This window comes from Harpia harpyja, chromosome 7 (genome assembly GCF_026419915.1).
Source record: "Harpia harpyja isolate bHarHar1 chromosome 7, bHarHar1 primary haplotype, whole genome shotgun sequence".
NCBI classification, from domain to species: domain Eukaryota; kingdom Metazoa; phylum Chordata; class Aves; order Accipitriformes; family Accipitridae; genus Harpia; species Harpia harpyja.
Genome location: NC_068946.1, coordinates 22723084 through 22738585, shown reverse-complemented (window position 1 = coordinate 22738585; position 15502 = coordinate 22723084). Strand labels below are relative to the sequence as shown.

The following is a 15502-nucleotide window of genomic DNA, read 5'->3' as shown; positions in this document are numbered from 1 at the left end:
TGAAACATATATTCAGAAATTAAAAATAGAATTTAGGTTGGTATTTAGGAAGACGGACATTTTGTGGTCCTAGGCTCCTTTGTACAGCTGGAAAGGAAATGTGGGCTCCACAGGGAGGACAGGATCCTCAAGCAGCTTAAAAAAACCCAGCACAAACCAGAAACAACTGTTTGTGAGAGCCAAGGACGCAGCACCCGGAGGAAGGAGCTGACACTGGCCTGAGGCGCAGCATGCAATGGGAGGGACACTTTTTGCTCCAGAGTGGATGTTGCGACCCAGCCCAGCTACCTTCTGCTCCTGCCCCATGCTTTGATAAACTGTCACCTTATGGCAACTAAAACTGACTAAAAGCATTTAAAAATCTAAATTACAGAAGCTCTCTGAAGGATCTCTGGTCTCACTCCTTCCCTGGAGGTCTCCAAAATATCATTGTGATAAAAACAGAGGGAGAGCCATTCCAAGTTTGAGAAACTGAAAAGCTGCTTCTTCTGAAAGATGGATTTAATGTTGCCTATCCACACCACACGAAGTCAGAAAGCCTACCTAGTAAAATAGCTCTCTGCACCATCATCATAAAAAAGTAAACATTTACAGCCAGCCAAGGTGGTTTGCAGTTATGGACAGTAGAAATCACTCCTTTGTACCACTGTGCACTTTTGATTTTAATATAACTAACACCCTGCAGAAAACTGGTATAGGTCCCCAAATGGATTCCTCATCCCAGAAAGCTGACATTTGAACTCTCATCATACGAAGAGCCCTATTTTGAAAACTCAAGTGAAGAGACGGAAAAGGTAAAAACTCTAAAATATCCACCCATGGGAGTTCTCCCCCTGTGTGTGCATGGGTATGCCTGGGACACCTGTGAGCAGGGGGGACCCACCAGGCACCCTTGTCATCTCACAAAGGCGCTGCCACACAACACTCCACTCCATCATAATACCGGGGTGAGCCCTGGAGCCCACAGAGGCACCCATGGGACCATGGGCAACAGTGAAGGTCAACAGCTGCCACACACCATGTATTAAAGCTTTCAAATCCTGGAACAAAACACCAGCTTCGATTAAGCCCATCGGGATCACACATCATGCCAAAAAACAATGCGGGAGAGAAGCTACTTTGTGAGCTGGGCTACAGGCTGGGTCACACATTAGGGGAGGGCAGCTTCTCCAAGGTGAAAGCGGCCACCTCCAACAAATACAAGGGCCCCTTAGCCATCAAGGTGGTGGACCGGCGACGAGCACCCCCAGCCTTCGTGTACAAGTTTCTGCCCCGGGAGCTCTCCATCGTGCGCAAGATCCGGCACCCCAACATCGTGCGCATCTTTGAGCTCATCGAGGTCTGCAATGGGAAGCTCTACATCGTGATGGAGGCGGCAGCCACTGACCTGCTGCAGCTGGTGCAGCAGCTGAGGAAGCTGCCCTGCGTCCCCAAGGCCCGGGACATTTTCGCACAGGTCGTGGGGGCCGTTCGCTACCTGCATGACCGCAACTTGGTGCACCGGGATCTCAAGTGTGAGAACGTGCTGCTCACCGCTGATGGCCACCGGGCCAAACTTAGTGACTTTGGTTTTAGCAAGGAGGCCAACAGCTACCCGGACCTGAGCACCACGTTCTGCGGGTCGGCAGCCTACGCTTCCCCGGAGGTGCTGATGGGCATCCCCTACGACGCCAAGAAGTACGACATGTGGAGCCTGGGGGTGATGCTCTACGTGATGGTGACCGGCTACACGCCCTTTGATGACACCCACATCCGCAGCATGCCCCAGCAGCAGAAGAGAGGGGTGCTGTACCCAGAGGGGCTGCCCCCGCTGCTGGAGCCCTGCCAAGCCCTCATCACCCAACTGCTCCAGTTCAGCCCGGCCTCCCGGCCGGGTGTAGAGCAGGTGGCCAAGAACAGCTGGCTGAAGGGGGACATCTGAAGGAGCAAGCCCTTCCCAGAGATCCCGGGAGAGCAGTAACAGTTTAGTGCAATCAGTGCTGTAGTAGAAAAGCATTTCTGTGGTTTATTGATCATTTTGAGCCCTGGGGTGCCTGTATGTGGAGCTGATTGAACTTGAAGCACCGGCAAGGCTATGTGCTCTCAGAAGGTGGCCAGATCCCTCCACAAAGGAGACACGTGAGCCTGCTGTGGGTTGGGTTTCAAGACACAATGACCATGCTGAGCTAGCAGCTCAGCTACATTAAGAGCAAAGCGTGGGGCTGCTTACACCAGCAGCGGCTGCCCAACCGCAGCAGGGACCTGCACCCCCCGCCAGGCAGGTCGGGGCTTTCCCATGGAGCCAGTGTGGCCAGGGCAGGGTGGCGAGGTGCAACGTGCACCAGCACAGTCCTTTATGTCGCCTGCTCCCTACTACATGTAATGAACACCGAAAACCCCGTGCAGCTACCCCTCTCTGCTGCTCCCCACCCTCTGTATCCACAGGGCACTGCCCAGGACCGCAGAAGGAAAGCTGCTCTCACGCGGGTCTTGGCTTGTCCTCAACCCTATTTGCCACCAAACTGTATTTGAGCTGATGGGCGGGGAGAAGTAGCGGTCCTGCAAATCACTACTGCAGAGAAAATTTCGCATCGTTTGTATACCACCATTTAGATCTCACAGTGATACTCACAGCCCAAATTCACAGCAGGATCTTTGTGGGCAACTGGACAGCATTACCGAGCCAAAAGTTTTGGTGTGGGTTTGACATCCACGCCTTACATTCAACTACGTCTCTCAGATATTGATTCGTACCAACATTTGAAATCTCTGCCAAAAGATATTTGATGAGAAGAAAATGCCACTAACCATGGAGAACCTGAAATGGGAAAGAGATAAAGATATAAAGGAGCACTGCTTTGCTAACACCTGCTGTCCAGCTTCAATGTAGAAACTTACCAATTACTCTGAATGCAGCCCCCAAAATCTACTACAGATCCCTACTGGCAAGTGCCATTTTCAAAGGGTTAATTAAAGGTAGGAGCTGGCACCTGAAATGTGCTTTCACGAGACATTTCAAATCCCCTTTAAACAATCTCCAATCTAGCTGCCACCGAAACTGAAGTCAAACAGAAGATTTCCAGTTGGGTGGTCCGCCAGTCTTCGTGCTGCTGGTGCCACGTGAGCTAACACAACACAGCCCTGGCAGCAGCTCCCGCAGCCAGGCTACTTCTTACATGAGCAAACCAGTGCACATGGTTCTGCTGGAAGAGAAGGAAACATCTTTGGCAAAGCAAACATTTTGGGTCTATTAAAAGCAGCAGTTTAAGTAGAACAAGATGTGGCAGTAGAGCCAGCGCAAGGCTTTTCAGCACGCGGGCTACAATGAATTTTGCCACCCCCAGAATGAAGATTTATTTTGTTCTTCTCCCTGCAGCTGCAAAATAAAACTTCATAGCAGCAGCAAAGTCCAAAGTAGACAGAGTAAGGGATAGGAAGGGTGTCTTGGGGCCATCTGTGGCTGGTGAAACAGGCTTGGGAAGGATCAGGAGGATGCTGGGGATGGAAAAGGAGAGAAGTCGTAAGGATGTGGGAAGCGAAAAGGCGGATTTCAGGGTAGTGAGATTTGCAGCAAGGCTCAACTCTCCTTTTCCTACTCGCCTTCCAACTACCCTGTCAACCTCATCCCTCCCCAAAGCCACCACCATCCTTTGGGAGAGCTGCCCAATCCACACCCCAGGATATCCAGGTACCTTCTCAGCTCCATCCCCTGCCTCACTCCAGCCCTTGCTTACCTCCAAGCACCTCCCCACAACCTGGGGAGCAGAAACCTGGTGCTAGACCTGGTGCTACTGTGTTGCCTCTCCTTTTGCTTTCTTTTAATTTTCTTTCATTAAAGACACAGCTAATATAAAATGAGTCATTCTGAAACCCAGACCCTATTAATCTCCCCTCAGCACCACATTCTCCTAAACAATTGCATCTGTTGAGGACATGAGTTGAGACAGACGACTAATGTTTTGCAAGCATGTACCCCCTTGAGTGGCTTGGGAAAGCAGCCAGGGTTCAAGCGGCGAGTGATTTGAAGGAGCCACAGGAGGCTCGTAAGGCTGCCCAGCAGCCCTCGCCTTCTCCACGCAGATGGTAATCTCACAGGGCCCAGCAGTAACGATCTCAGAGCAGTCCCGAGACTGTGAAAATAGTCCATTACAAGTCTAATTATGCAGATTAAAAATAAAAATCACAATTAAAGACTCCGAACCAATTCCTCTCTAATTTGCACCAATGGGGAATCAGTTCTGAAGGAGAGCAGAACCAGAGGGCTTGAGCAGGCTGGGGAGGAGGCTCCTCAGCCGTGCCCCGGCAGCAGGGCTGGGGCCACGCTCTGCGAGCATCCCTGCCCTCCTGGCTCTGCATGTGCTAAGCCTGCTGCTTCCCTGGGCTTATTTCCTCCTCAGGAGGGTAGAAAAGCTTTTTAGCCTTCCTGGGAGGTGCACAGTCGATGGAAGTGCCCTTTCCCTGACTTCTGGCAGATGAGCCCTGCTATCCCGGCTGTGAATCACAGCGCCCTGCATTTATGGGAGAGCCCTTGAACTTTGAATGAGCACCCGTGGGAGGCATAAACAGCCACACTGGGTTATCAATATCCCTATCAGTCCCACCGGTGTCATTCTGCAATGTGACTCTCTCCTCCTCAGGCTGTTTGTAACGTACTGGTGCGGTACGATCTGGAAATGAAGGGTCCTGTCTAACACCAGCACCGAATAAATAACTTTCAATGGGGGAGCTGATCACTGTGCAAGACACACAATAAATATATTTTATTTAATCCTTCTTCAAGGACAAGAAGGGAAATGTTCAGAGACTGTATAAGGCAGCTCTGTGACATGCCACTGTCTGGCTCCTGTTGGCTTTCTACATGGTCTGAGCGTTACCCCATCCACAGCCCTGCCGTCTGCTGTTGTCATGCCCTATGTCACCCGACAGGCTCACTGGAAAGTCCTCCAGATTTTTAGACCCATGTCTTGAAATCAGTTAGAGGGACTCTCAAAAAGGTACTCAGCAGAATAGAGTGTTTAGCATTTTCTCAAGATATTTTCTAAGCATCTTGAAGCAATTTTACCCCATTGAATCCGAGAAGAGCTTTAATAATTTCAAAGACGTCTTCCAGACTTTTAGCATAACTTTCCTCCCACTGGTCTTTTGTCCAAATTCAGCATCACCTTGCCTGCAATACAGTCTTTATTTCGGGCAAATGAAAGGAAGGGAGATAATTCACTGCACGTTGACATTAAAGCTCCCTTTTCAACTAAGCAAAATTTGCTTTCAAGATTTTAGGTCAGAGCCGATGTGTCTGATAAGCTTTAGGACTCAGCTATTTAAAAGTCTACATGTTACAAAACTCTGGAGATAAGTATATTCATGAATTGTGGGAAAACACTGCTGGGTAATCAAACACCTCATGTATTCCTGCATTAACTCTCAAGCTGGCTCTCTCAGGGCTGTACATTTCTGCCTACAGCGAAGCTGGGCTGCCCAGCCTGCAGCTAATGACCTGCTTCAATTACCCTTGGCCGAGCCAGCGCGGGCAGGTTGGGTGAGAGACGTACCAGAGTGCCCCTGCCTCATCGGGAAGGCAAAGCTTTCAACAGGCAATTTAGCAAATAAATATACCTCACTCTGCTTGAATACATTAACCTTTCCATAAATGCAGTCTTTAGTGCTAGCAGCCTTTTATCCAGCTACCTAGCGTCCTCCTCTCTCTTTTCAGACCCCACGCTGTACCAAGTTACAGGTCGCCATGCTGTTGTGTTCATCTTAACCCTTCTTCAGTTCAAGATCTCCTCCTCTTCTCTTTTCACAGTCCATCGCTCTGCAGGTCTCTACACTTACTTGGCTGTTGGAAGAGATAGGGAGGGAGAAAGGGGGCAAACATTTTCCCGTCTTAAGCCATTTGATTATATTAAATGTAATTTTAAAAAAAAAGCTAACAAGAGGTTCTCACCAAAGGACAGGATTCGGAGGCGCGTAATTTTCCTTGAAGACAAGAAGCTTTCTGTGAGTAATATTTTCATTTTCACAGCACCTAGCAAACGTTAATCCTCGCACTAGCACCAAGTAGTAAATATTATTCTCCCCGTGCTATAGTGAGCAGACTAAGTGGCTTACCTCAAGCCAAGAGGATTTCATTTTACATTACAGTTCAAAACTTCCTGGGCCTCCAGTCTTCTGGTCAGATCATGACTCTGTCTTGAAATGATAATAAATTCAACAATATCTGATAGCCTGGAAAGGCATGTGAATTCCCTCTTCCAAAACTGCTTCCAAATCAATCTCTTTTTATCTCATAAATGAATGAAAGGAAATATACTACAAAAGCAGGTGGCTAGAGCTTCTTTTCCATGCTCTGAATATGGGATCCAAATTTCTTAAATGCATCTAACACCCCTTTTCAACAGTCCACGGGATGTAACGTGAGCCCAGGTTGCCCAGAGAGGTGGTGCCATCTCCATCCTTGGAGATTTTTAAGGGCTGACCGGACAAAGTCCCAGGCAGCCTGGTCTTATCTCAGAGCTGACCCTGCCTTGAGCAGGACGTTGGACTGGAGACTTCCGAGGTCCCCTCCCACCCGTGTTCCTTCTCACGTTATTATCAGCCACAGCAGCAACCATCAGATTCCTTGAAGGTCATAAGTGGTGTTTCTTTCTCTCAGTTGACAGATGTTCAGTATATTCAGGTAGCACCTAAATGTCACAGGAGCCCTATTAGGAGAGGTCCTGTGTATGGATGTTATGGATCATCCCTGCCGCAGAAGATCTTGCCTCTTAAATGAGAGGCACCTTGGCCACAGGAGAGGACCTTCTCTTGGACCATGCAATCTGTTGGCAGCCTCACAAAGAACAAACGGTAGGACACCATGGTCATCTGTTTGTGTCACGTATTACCTAGCATCAGAGAAGCATTTCTGGGCAGCACAGCTCACAGGGTGCTTTACAAGACAAGTGATTCCTGCTAAAAAAATAGGAAACTCATTGAAAGCCTCTTAGCAAACCAATTTAACACCAATAACGAGACAAGGTCAATAGCAGCAGCATCAGAGTCAGCACGGTAGCTGACGGGTTCACAGATCACCTTGCAGCCTCGTAGGAGTGTATTTACAAAGGGGCCGGATCCCACCACATGCCGAGAGCTCTCAAATCCTACTAAATGGTTTTAAAATGAAGAGTAGCTGAGGGAACTGAGCACCATCAGACAAGCCCTTAAGAAATCCCTGACCACTCCTCCTCCATATGGTCACTTTGCTTATTCTCCACGTCCTGTATTGACCCACTGGAAGTGTAACTGGCAACATCGTTTTTTTCATAATGCTCTGCACAGCGCTGTCATATAAGTATGGGACAAATGCACCATTTCCATTAAAACCTTGATTAAAAATACAGCTGGAGCATTCACTGCAGCTGACATGGTTTTAGCTTGAACTCAGACATTGACATCCCCAGCCTGAAGGCTGGTGAAATGTTGGAGTTCCACCACAAGTACAAGGTAGGGCTTGGTGGGTGCAGGCAAAAGGGGGTTTGCAAAAAGGAGAGGCAAGATTAGCACAGCGCACTGGCTGCTACATCCTCCTAGCAGAGCACAGCGAACAAACAACCTCACCCAGGGGACACCAACGAACCAGACAACATTCTCATTAATTACAAGCAAAAAACCCAAAATACACATTGTTGTCTCAAATATAATGATAATCCTTGGCTCCTCATTTGCATCAGCCTGTTAATAGCACAGCTATTATGGAAGACCTAAAACACACAATCATGCACATATGCACCCAGTCATTTCCTATAACAATAGCTTCCTCTCTATTTGACATATTTCTCCCCTGTCCAGAAAACGGTTCGAACTGCGCCATCCAGGGCAAACTATAATTGATGAATAAATCTCAAGGAAAGCAGTCTTGCTTTCTGTGCGTGATACAGCCAATTATCTTTTCCAATACTGAGAGCTATGTTTTTTTACTAGTGGTGGATCCAGGGAATTGCTGGAGGAAGGACCCATGGGAGGGTTGGACCTACCACACACAGCCTTCAGAGAAATACACATATTCCCGTAAAGAGGGGGAGAAATATCACAAGCGAGTCCTCACAAACAACAGGTCTTCAAACCACTGTGTCAGAGTAGAAGGAAACTACTGCTGCTGAAGGAAGCACCCGTCGTGCAGAGGGGTGGCCCAGGCACAGGCGAGGACAGACCTCCTGAGTCCGAGAAGGGAGGATGGGGAACGATGCGCCCGGGGAAGCAGCGCGGCCGCAGGCAGGACAGCGGCGGTGGCACGGGGGAGCTGGGGACGGGGAGGGAGAGCTCAGCCAGCCTGGGTAAGCAGGACAGCCGTGTGCTTGTGTACATCTTGAGCTGATCGTGCAATAGTTTCTGATTCAGCGGCATGGTTAACTATGAAGACGTGAGCGAGAGACATTACTCAGGGCAGAAAAATATTCAGGACATTCCCTGGAGGAAATCTGCCGTGGTGGCTGTAGCCTTTCCTGTAGCCACCACGTATTTCATTTCATCTTCACGGCAGAAAAAGCAACTTCAGTTTTCTATCTTTTGTTAGACTATTTCAGGCAGTGCCTGGCAGGAAGACATTCATGGAGACAACTGTGCTGCTGGTTTTGGGACGGAGCATCAGTCTGTCAGCAGATTAAATCTATTACAAATGCTATTCTCAAGACATCGTGCAGGATCTAAACTTCAGACCAACAGCTCAGCACAAACTTAATTTCATTATGAAACTGGAGCCTTTTCATATTTCATCTATAACACTTCTAAAACATTTGTGTTTTTCATTGCACCCTGCTCCATTTCTTTGGTTTTACTCTACCCCTAAATTTGCTGCGTGCCTCAGATTTTTACATGAGCAAGGAACAGCTGCACCTCAGATGCTTCGCTAGCAAAACTCTACAGCCACACAGCCCCACAGCAGTCAGGGAGGACAAAAACGGGCATCAGCTGATGACCTGACTGACAGCAGGGGAGCCACAGAGGTTTTGGTAAGTGGGTTGGTGGGTGTGTGGAAATTCCTATCAAGCAAAAAGCATCAGAGGAGACTGGCATGTAGGACCAGGACCTTATCCGAGTGCATACATTAAAATGCTGACTACCTCAGCTATCAACTGTGCTGAAAGTTTAAATATTGCTGGCCTCCAGAATAAATGGTCAGATAAAACAAGTTGCTATATTGAGTTATGGTTGAAATCATCACCCACAAAAAGATCATCACAATGCATCACTGAAGTTGAGCTCACGTTTCCAAGATCTTCCCCTAAATTTATCGGCAAGAAACTTTTAAATAAGTATACATGTCTGCAGAGCTGCAATTCATGCCAGAATAGGACAGAATCTATAGCTAGTTCCAGTATCAGAGAAATACAAAAAACAGCACACAGAAGGGTAGTTTTTGTAACGGTGACATTTTTGCCGGTAGTAGGCAGACTTGGGTCACTTGTACGTGTTTAGTGTCTGTCAAACGATGAGGGCTGTTGCTGGCTAGCAAAGTACATGCGATCTCACTCTGGGCACGCCAAACATTTCCATAGCTTGTCATTACCCATAGCTTTTATCATCTCCACCACCAGATTTGCAATTCATTACTGCAGCATAAGCAGACTGTAGCAAATCTTCTCCTCTCACCACCAAAAACCCCCACTTCCACTCATTAAAGTCTGAACTTCTCAAGCGGGACCTGACCTCACCGAGCACTGCGGTGGAAGAGAGCCCTGGGACGCTGGCTGGCCTCAAGCCTTCTGCCTAGGGGCAACACACAGAGTACCAAACCCTTGCGCGGTGGTTGCCCACGCACTGAGGAAGGAAGGTCAGTACCGCACCTCGCGGTGCCGCAAGGAGACAACGTCGGAAAGAAATCAACAGTGGCGTAGGCTACGCATGGGCAGTAGAGGACTGCTGCTGTCAACGATGGGCTGTTGTGGTAAAGATCTCTTGGTGTTGTCGCTACGCGTCTTGTGAGCTAGCTTTCCCCACAGTTTAAAAAAAAAAAGTTCTACTAAGTCAAACTCGCAACAACCAGCGACACCAGGGAACAAACTATGTGGTTCAAGGACTGCAGGAGACTGTTCTTCATGTTGATGGCTAGTGGTCAGTTCAGCTGCTTCTGGGGCTGGGGAGCCTGGAAACGTGGCTGCTGGAAGCTGGTAGGAGGAGGAAGGGTCATAAGAAAAAAGCCCAGAGGCCCATGGAAGGTTGAAGAACACACACACAAAAAAAGAGCACGCTGTGTCAAAAGAAAGTTCAACAATTTTCCCAGCTCATTGGATTGTGGGAACTTTGCTTTTCCAGGGAATAACTATGCTATTTTTAGCATTTTTATTATTCAATTTGTCACGAGCCATCCCAGGAGACTATCAACAATCGGCTTCAAGCAGCATCTGACCACAAACACTTCTCCACATGTGATTTAGAACATCTGGAGGGAAAGGAATCGGTTTTCAAAGCATGCCAGCACTGTGCTGCCTCCCCACATTTCTTCTCCTTCCTTCCATCTTCATGTCCCTTGTCAGACTGCGCGTAGAAAGCGGGCTCGAGAAGCCAAGCTCAGAGGCCCTGACAATACATCGTCACTCTGTATTTGCTGTAAGCGCACGGGGAGAGCGGACACCGCCTGCTTTGAAGAGGAGCTCAGTCGGGGACTGCTGGCAGCACATTCCCCACACTGCTGAGCTGCAGTGATTTATATGTCACGTCCCCTAATGATGGGAGATGCGATTCTTGGCCTGCAGATGGGCCAGCGTGAGGACTCGTGCCAAAGCGTGCACGCTGCATATTGCATCCGCAGACCCGAAAAGGAGGTGCATGCTTCATAGCCGCTGTAGGTACTAGCTCTCTATTTAGTGCATGGATTTCTCCAGCAACCCAGGGAAACCTTTTCACCAGAGCTATCTGGCAGGTAAACTGTAAATTCGCAAAGCAGTTCTTCAGCAAGCCTGAGGAGGGAATGGGAAGATATGAAAAAGGAATCTAGGCAAATAGCAGAGGAAATGACATTATGATCCCAGCTGGAAGCTCTGTAATGATCTGCTTGGTGTTTGCGCAGAAACCTGCATGAGAGCAGGGAGAGGTCCTGGCCCCCGCGGAGCTGATGAGAATTTTATCATCAGCTAGAGGGGTGTGAAGGTTTCACACAGTCATTAATTTTGTGTTCATCTTTAATTTCTCTGAATGATCCACACGGATGTGGTGCAATCACACAGCAGTCTGCATTCACACCACCTTCTGCCTTGCACCTCTGGCTTCTCCACGCGGCTTCCAAAAGCTGTGCTCATTAGGACATGTGCTGTGGTGCTACCAGCGCTCCCCAACCAAGTCCCATACAAATCCTGGTTTGTAACAAGAAAGTCAGCACCGGGGGAGAGAGAAATCTTGAACTGCACTTTGTAAAGAGCCGGTGACATCGCAGCAGGACCTGTATCTACTTCTTGTTCTCCTTTATATGTTCTCAAAGAACAGCTGGAAAAATTCGGGGACATTCGTCTGTCTTAAGTTAGAAAACCTGGGATTTTGGCACACAGTGTTTTTTCAGAGAGCTCAGGAAATCCTTTCAACCCATTATGACCGCAGAAAGTACAACGGCTATCCCAGCACGTGGTTTTGCATCAGCCTGAGCTGGAGTCACAGCTCCCCACGTCCCATCACCCCATCCAGCCCCACGGGGCTGCGCAGGGACCTGCGTCCCCCCAGGGAGCTCCTGTCATGGGGTGACTTCTCGGCCCTTGTAGCACGTGGTCCCGGCTCACCGCAGGGTCAGGGTGGCACGGCCGGAGCTGTGGGCAGGGGACGTGGGCAGGAAGGGCCAGACCATGCTGCTGCGGCAGCAGGAAACGCGCAGGTTCAGCTCTTGCTGAAACGTGAAACCATGGCCTCGGTTTTACTTTTCCAGCCATTTTTAGGAAAGAAATAGCTATAAATACAGGTCTCGTTTGTAGTTGCTAAGATCCATTTTGTTTCTTTTTTTTCAATACTGAGAACTGTTTTCAGCTCCATTAGTAATCAGTTCACTCTAAAAGAAACACCCTAAAAATGAGGAAATTTGTCTCTCTCTGTAAAGTTACATTTTTTCATGAGGAAAAAGACGCACCCTTAAAGCCACAGCAACCTTTATGTCACACAGTAAGTGCAAGAATCCCCCCAAAAAGAAGAAAGTCAAAAAAAAGAAAAAACCACCTGAATTAAGGCTTCCACAAGAGAGCAGGCTCTACCTCCAAGGAACAAAGCGGCCAAATCCCTCAGACGATGAGTAATTGCATCCAGTTAGACATGCCAGGCCGAGGCTGCTCACACACCGTGCACGCTTTCATTTCTTTGCCGTACCTACGTTCACACACCCTGTTTGAGGACCCCAAAAGCAGCTTTCCAGGCGCCATGGTGAGAGCAACGTTTCCTCAGTGCTGCCCTGCCACGTCCCAGCAAACGCGTTTCCCACCGATTAAAGTTGTTGTCGGTATTGAACTGAGCAACGACAAACTCCAAAAGCCACATGCTGAACCTCACAAGCTACCTGTGAAGCACGAGTAAGATGGCTGCCATTTTGACCAACACTCTGGTTTTGGAGCCCAGGTCTTCGAGACTGAAGAGGCAAAGCAGCTAAACCCCCGAGGCATACGGCTGCCGTTCAGCTGTCACTAACAAACTCCTGATGCCTTGCAGCTCAAGCACCTTTTCCAGATGCCTCTTACCCATATCCTGCTTTTGATTTGGTCTGCCTTCAAAAAATATTTCCTGCTCCCCCTTACATCCACCCCACCAGTTTCTAGAAATTCCCCCGCAAGCGCGACCGAGCCCTGGCAGAGCTGGGCAGAGATGTCTCGGGCAAAAGGGGGCTGTAGGACATGCCGGGGTAACGCGAGAGAAGGGAACATCTGGCGGTGCAAAACCGAGCACGAGGAGAAAGCCACACCAAGGGAAGGCTCTATATAACACCAACGGACCGGGATTAGCACAGCAGCACAAAACCAGTTCAAATCTACAACAGGCTTTGCTCCACCCTGGCTGGAGGAAGACGTTGCCCCCCACCCATGGCATCCCGGGGTCTGGCAGCTGGAGAAGACCTTCTCCTCTCTTTAGAAAGGGTTTCCTCGCCCCCTTTGTACAGAAGAGCCTGAAGATGGGACTGAAGCTTGAAGCATGGATCTGGCTCTTGCAGTCCCCCTTCCTTTTCCACTTTGTTCTTTGGCTTGTTTTACCCTGAGAAACCCTACCTGCGCCTCAACAGAAAGGAGAAAACCACCCAGGTAGGATCAGAACCCACGTCCCCGGCCCCCGCGGTGCTCAGGAGGCAAGCACGTGTGGGACATCCCATGATGTCAATGCAGCAACGCCTTCTAAATACAGTGTTCAAATAAAGGACCATCAGGGCGAACATCTCTGTGCTAGTGACAGGCTGACTGTGAGCTGGAAACAATCCTACATTCACATTGCAATGAGTCTGATGTTGGTTTAAAACAAATGCCTTTTTACTGTATCAGAAATAGCTAAAATTCTTTATTATTTTTTGCATTATCCCCAGAACAGCTGATGAAAACTCAGGAACCCGCCATCACAAGGCTAAAATCCCCATATAATATTAAGAAGTTTGGGATGCAATCAACATTTAGGATCTTCCAGTGCAAGCTCATCCACAACTTTTGGACTTTATTATTAAATGTTAATCAATAGCTTATGGTGATTTTGGTCAGACAGCATTGCTTTGAACACCTCCAGTTGGAGTCTTCATGGTTAAACTTATGCCAAAGTCCCTCCCCATAGCTGTAGCAGCATACAGGCAAGTAAAAGCACACGTAAGTGTATTCACAGCTATTTAATGCTCCTTTGCATCTCAATATAAATGAGTTCCCTCCTTTTGGCACCACAGTTTGAAACTACCTATTTCATACTCTGATGGATTCCTTTTTTCAGGCTACAAGAAGCATGTACAGCAACCTTGAAGGCTGCGTGCCGTGAATCAAGCCAGCAGGGACTTCATCACAACATCACTTCAAGTGGATTTCTTTTCTAACAGGAAGAGACAGAGCACATAGCAACAGCAGCTTTTCATGTTTCAGGCTTCAGTTTTGCTTTTTGTCAGTTTTGGGAAACGCTGGTGATACTGACATAGCTACCAAGTTAACTCAAAAGGGAACAAAGCATCTTTCATTAAAAACAGCTCTTGGTTAGAAGGGAAATATGTTCAGCTGAAACCAAGGTACCGAGATGCAGTGGTAGATAATGGAAGAAAATAACCTAAAAGAATACATTGCTGCTTTACCCTGGAGACATATGCCTCCCTTTATCACTGCAGAGATGTCAGAGGCAGGAGGGAATGGGGGTGGGAGGAAATCAGAACGTGATGAGAGCCAGAGTGGGAAACAGCACCCCGCATCTCTGAGACCACCCAGCATCGAGATACTGGGGGGGAAAGGATTTGGAACGTCCAGAAAGGACATTGCCAGGCCAGAAAAAATAACCATTGTGGCAAAAAGCATCATCTCCCGCTTTTACAGTGCAGCCTAAAAGGCGTTCGATGTTTCAGAGGGTGAAGGTGAGACCGGGCAGTGAAGTCCCAGGGATCTGGGCAAGGACTTGTACAGAAAGGCTCCCTGCAGATCCCCAGCACTTTGCCATGTTTCCAGGGAAAAAGACTCCCTGGCCAGAGGAGTATTTAGTTTTTCTCTTTTCTCCCATAATTAAAGATCACGAACAGTAGAATATTATACAGCAAAGAGATCCTTACCTTGGATTAAGCACAGGGCACAGCCTTGGAAATCAGTTGAATTATTAAGACGACATATTCTTCACATTTTCTTTTCATTCATGTATAAAGCCTTTTGTGCTTCATACTTCAAAATTTTGCCTAGTCAGTTCACAATCAGATGTCAACGTCTTAAAAATTTAGGATGAAGGAGAGGGGGAATCTGTTTCTAAAAATCTTTTAGGACTCAATTTCATCACTTGATCATAATCAAAGTTAACTGCAGTCCCCTCAAACTGTCCTAACTCTCCTTTTAAGTTAAAGGCTGAACACCCAACTCAGCCTTGTGCGCAAGGGAACAGGAGCAGAACTGGTTCTAGCTGATAACTAGATTAAGTTAATATTCCTCTCACAGCCCCGATCCTTTAAATAGCACTAGTTTATTGTAGACAGATACAGCCAGACATGAAACAGTGTTTCCTTAAAAACAACGAATTCGTAGGAGGACTTTTTTCCTCTTTGCATTCCAGCTCATTTTTTGAGACTGGCCAATGCAAATCTGCCCCAACCTATGTAAATGCATTTTTACAGGAATTAAGAGCAACTGTAAATTCACCACAATCCTCCATCCTCTGTGTACTCCGCTTCAAAAGTGTGGAAGAACCAAGAGATTCAGCGCCACTGAATGAGCAAGTACCGCTGTCAGGGTTATCCTGCAAGAACAAACATGGCTTTTTTATGCAGCATATATATAGTGTGTGCTTAAAGCAGTGACTGCTCATACGTGTGATGTTTCAGCAGAAGCAAGTGCTGCTCTGCCAACGAACTCTGGCAATGAAGCGGATTTTT

At 48.0% G+C, this 15502-nt stretch overlaps 1 protein-coding gene across 1 annotated transcript; it reads left to right on the top strand.

The window, feature by feature from the left end:
• The first annotated feature begins 1030 nt into the window (after window positions 1-1030).
• On the top strand, window positions 1031-1921 carry TSSK6 (testis specific serine kinase 6). The gene has a single exon (XM_052793130.1). It carries the CDS (start codon window positions 1088-1090, stop codon window positions 1919-1921), a length of 834 nt encoding a protein of 277 aa, XP_052649090.1. The 5' UTR covers window positions 1031-1087.
• Window positions 1922-15502: the final 13581 nt, after the last annotated feature.

Coding starts and splice junctions, on each gene's coding strand:
- TSSK6 (XM_052793130.1), top strand. CDS start 1,088: ATGCCAAAAAACAATGCGGGAGAGAAGCTACTTTGTGAGCTGGGCTAC.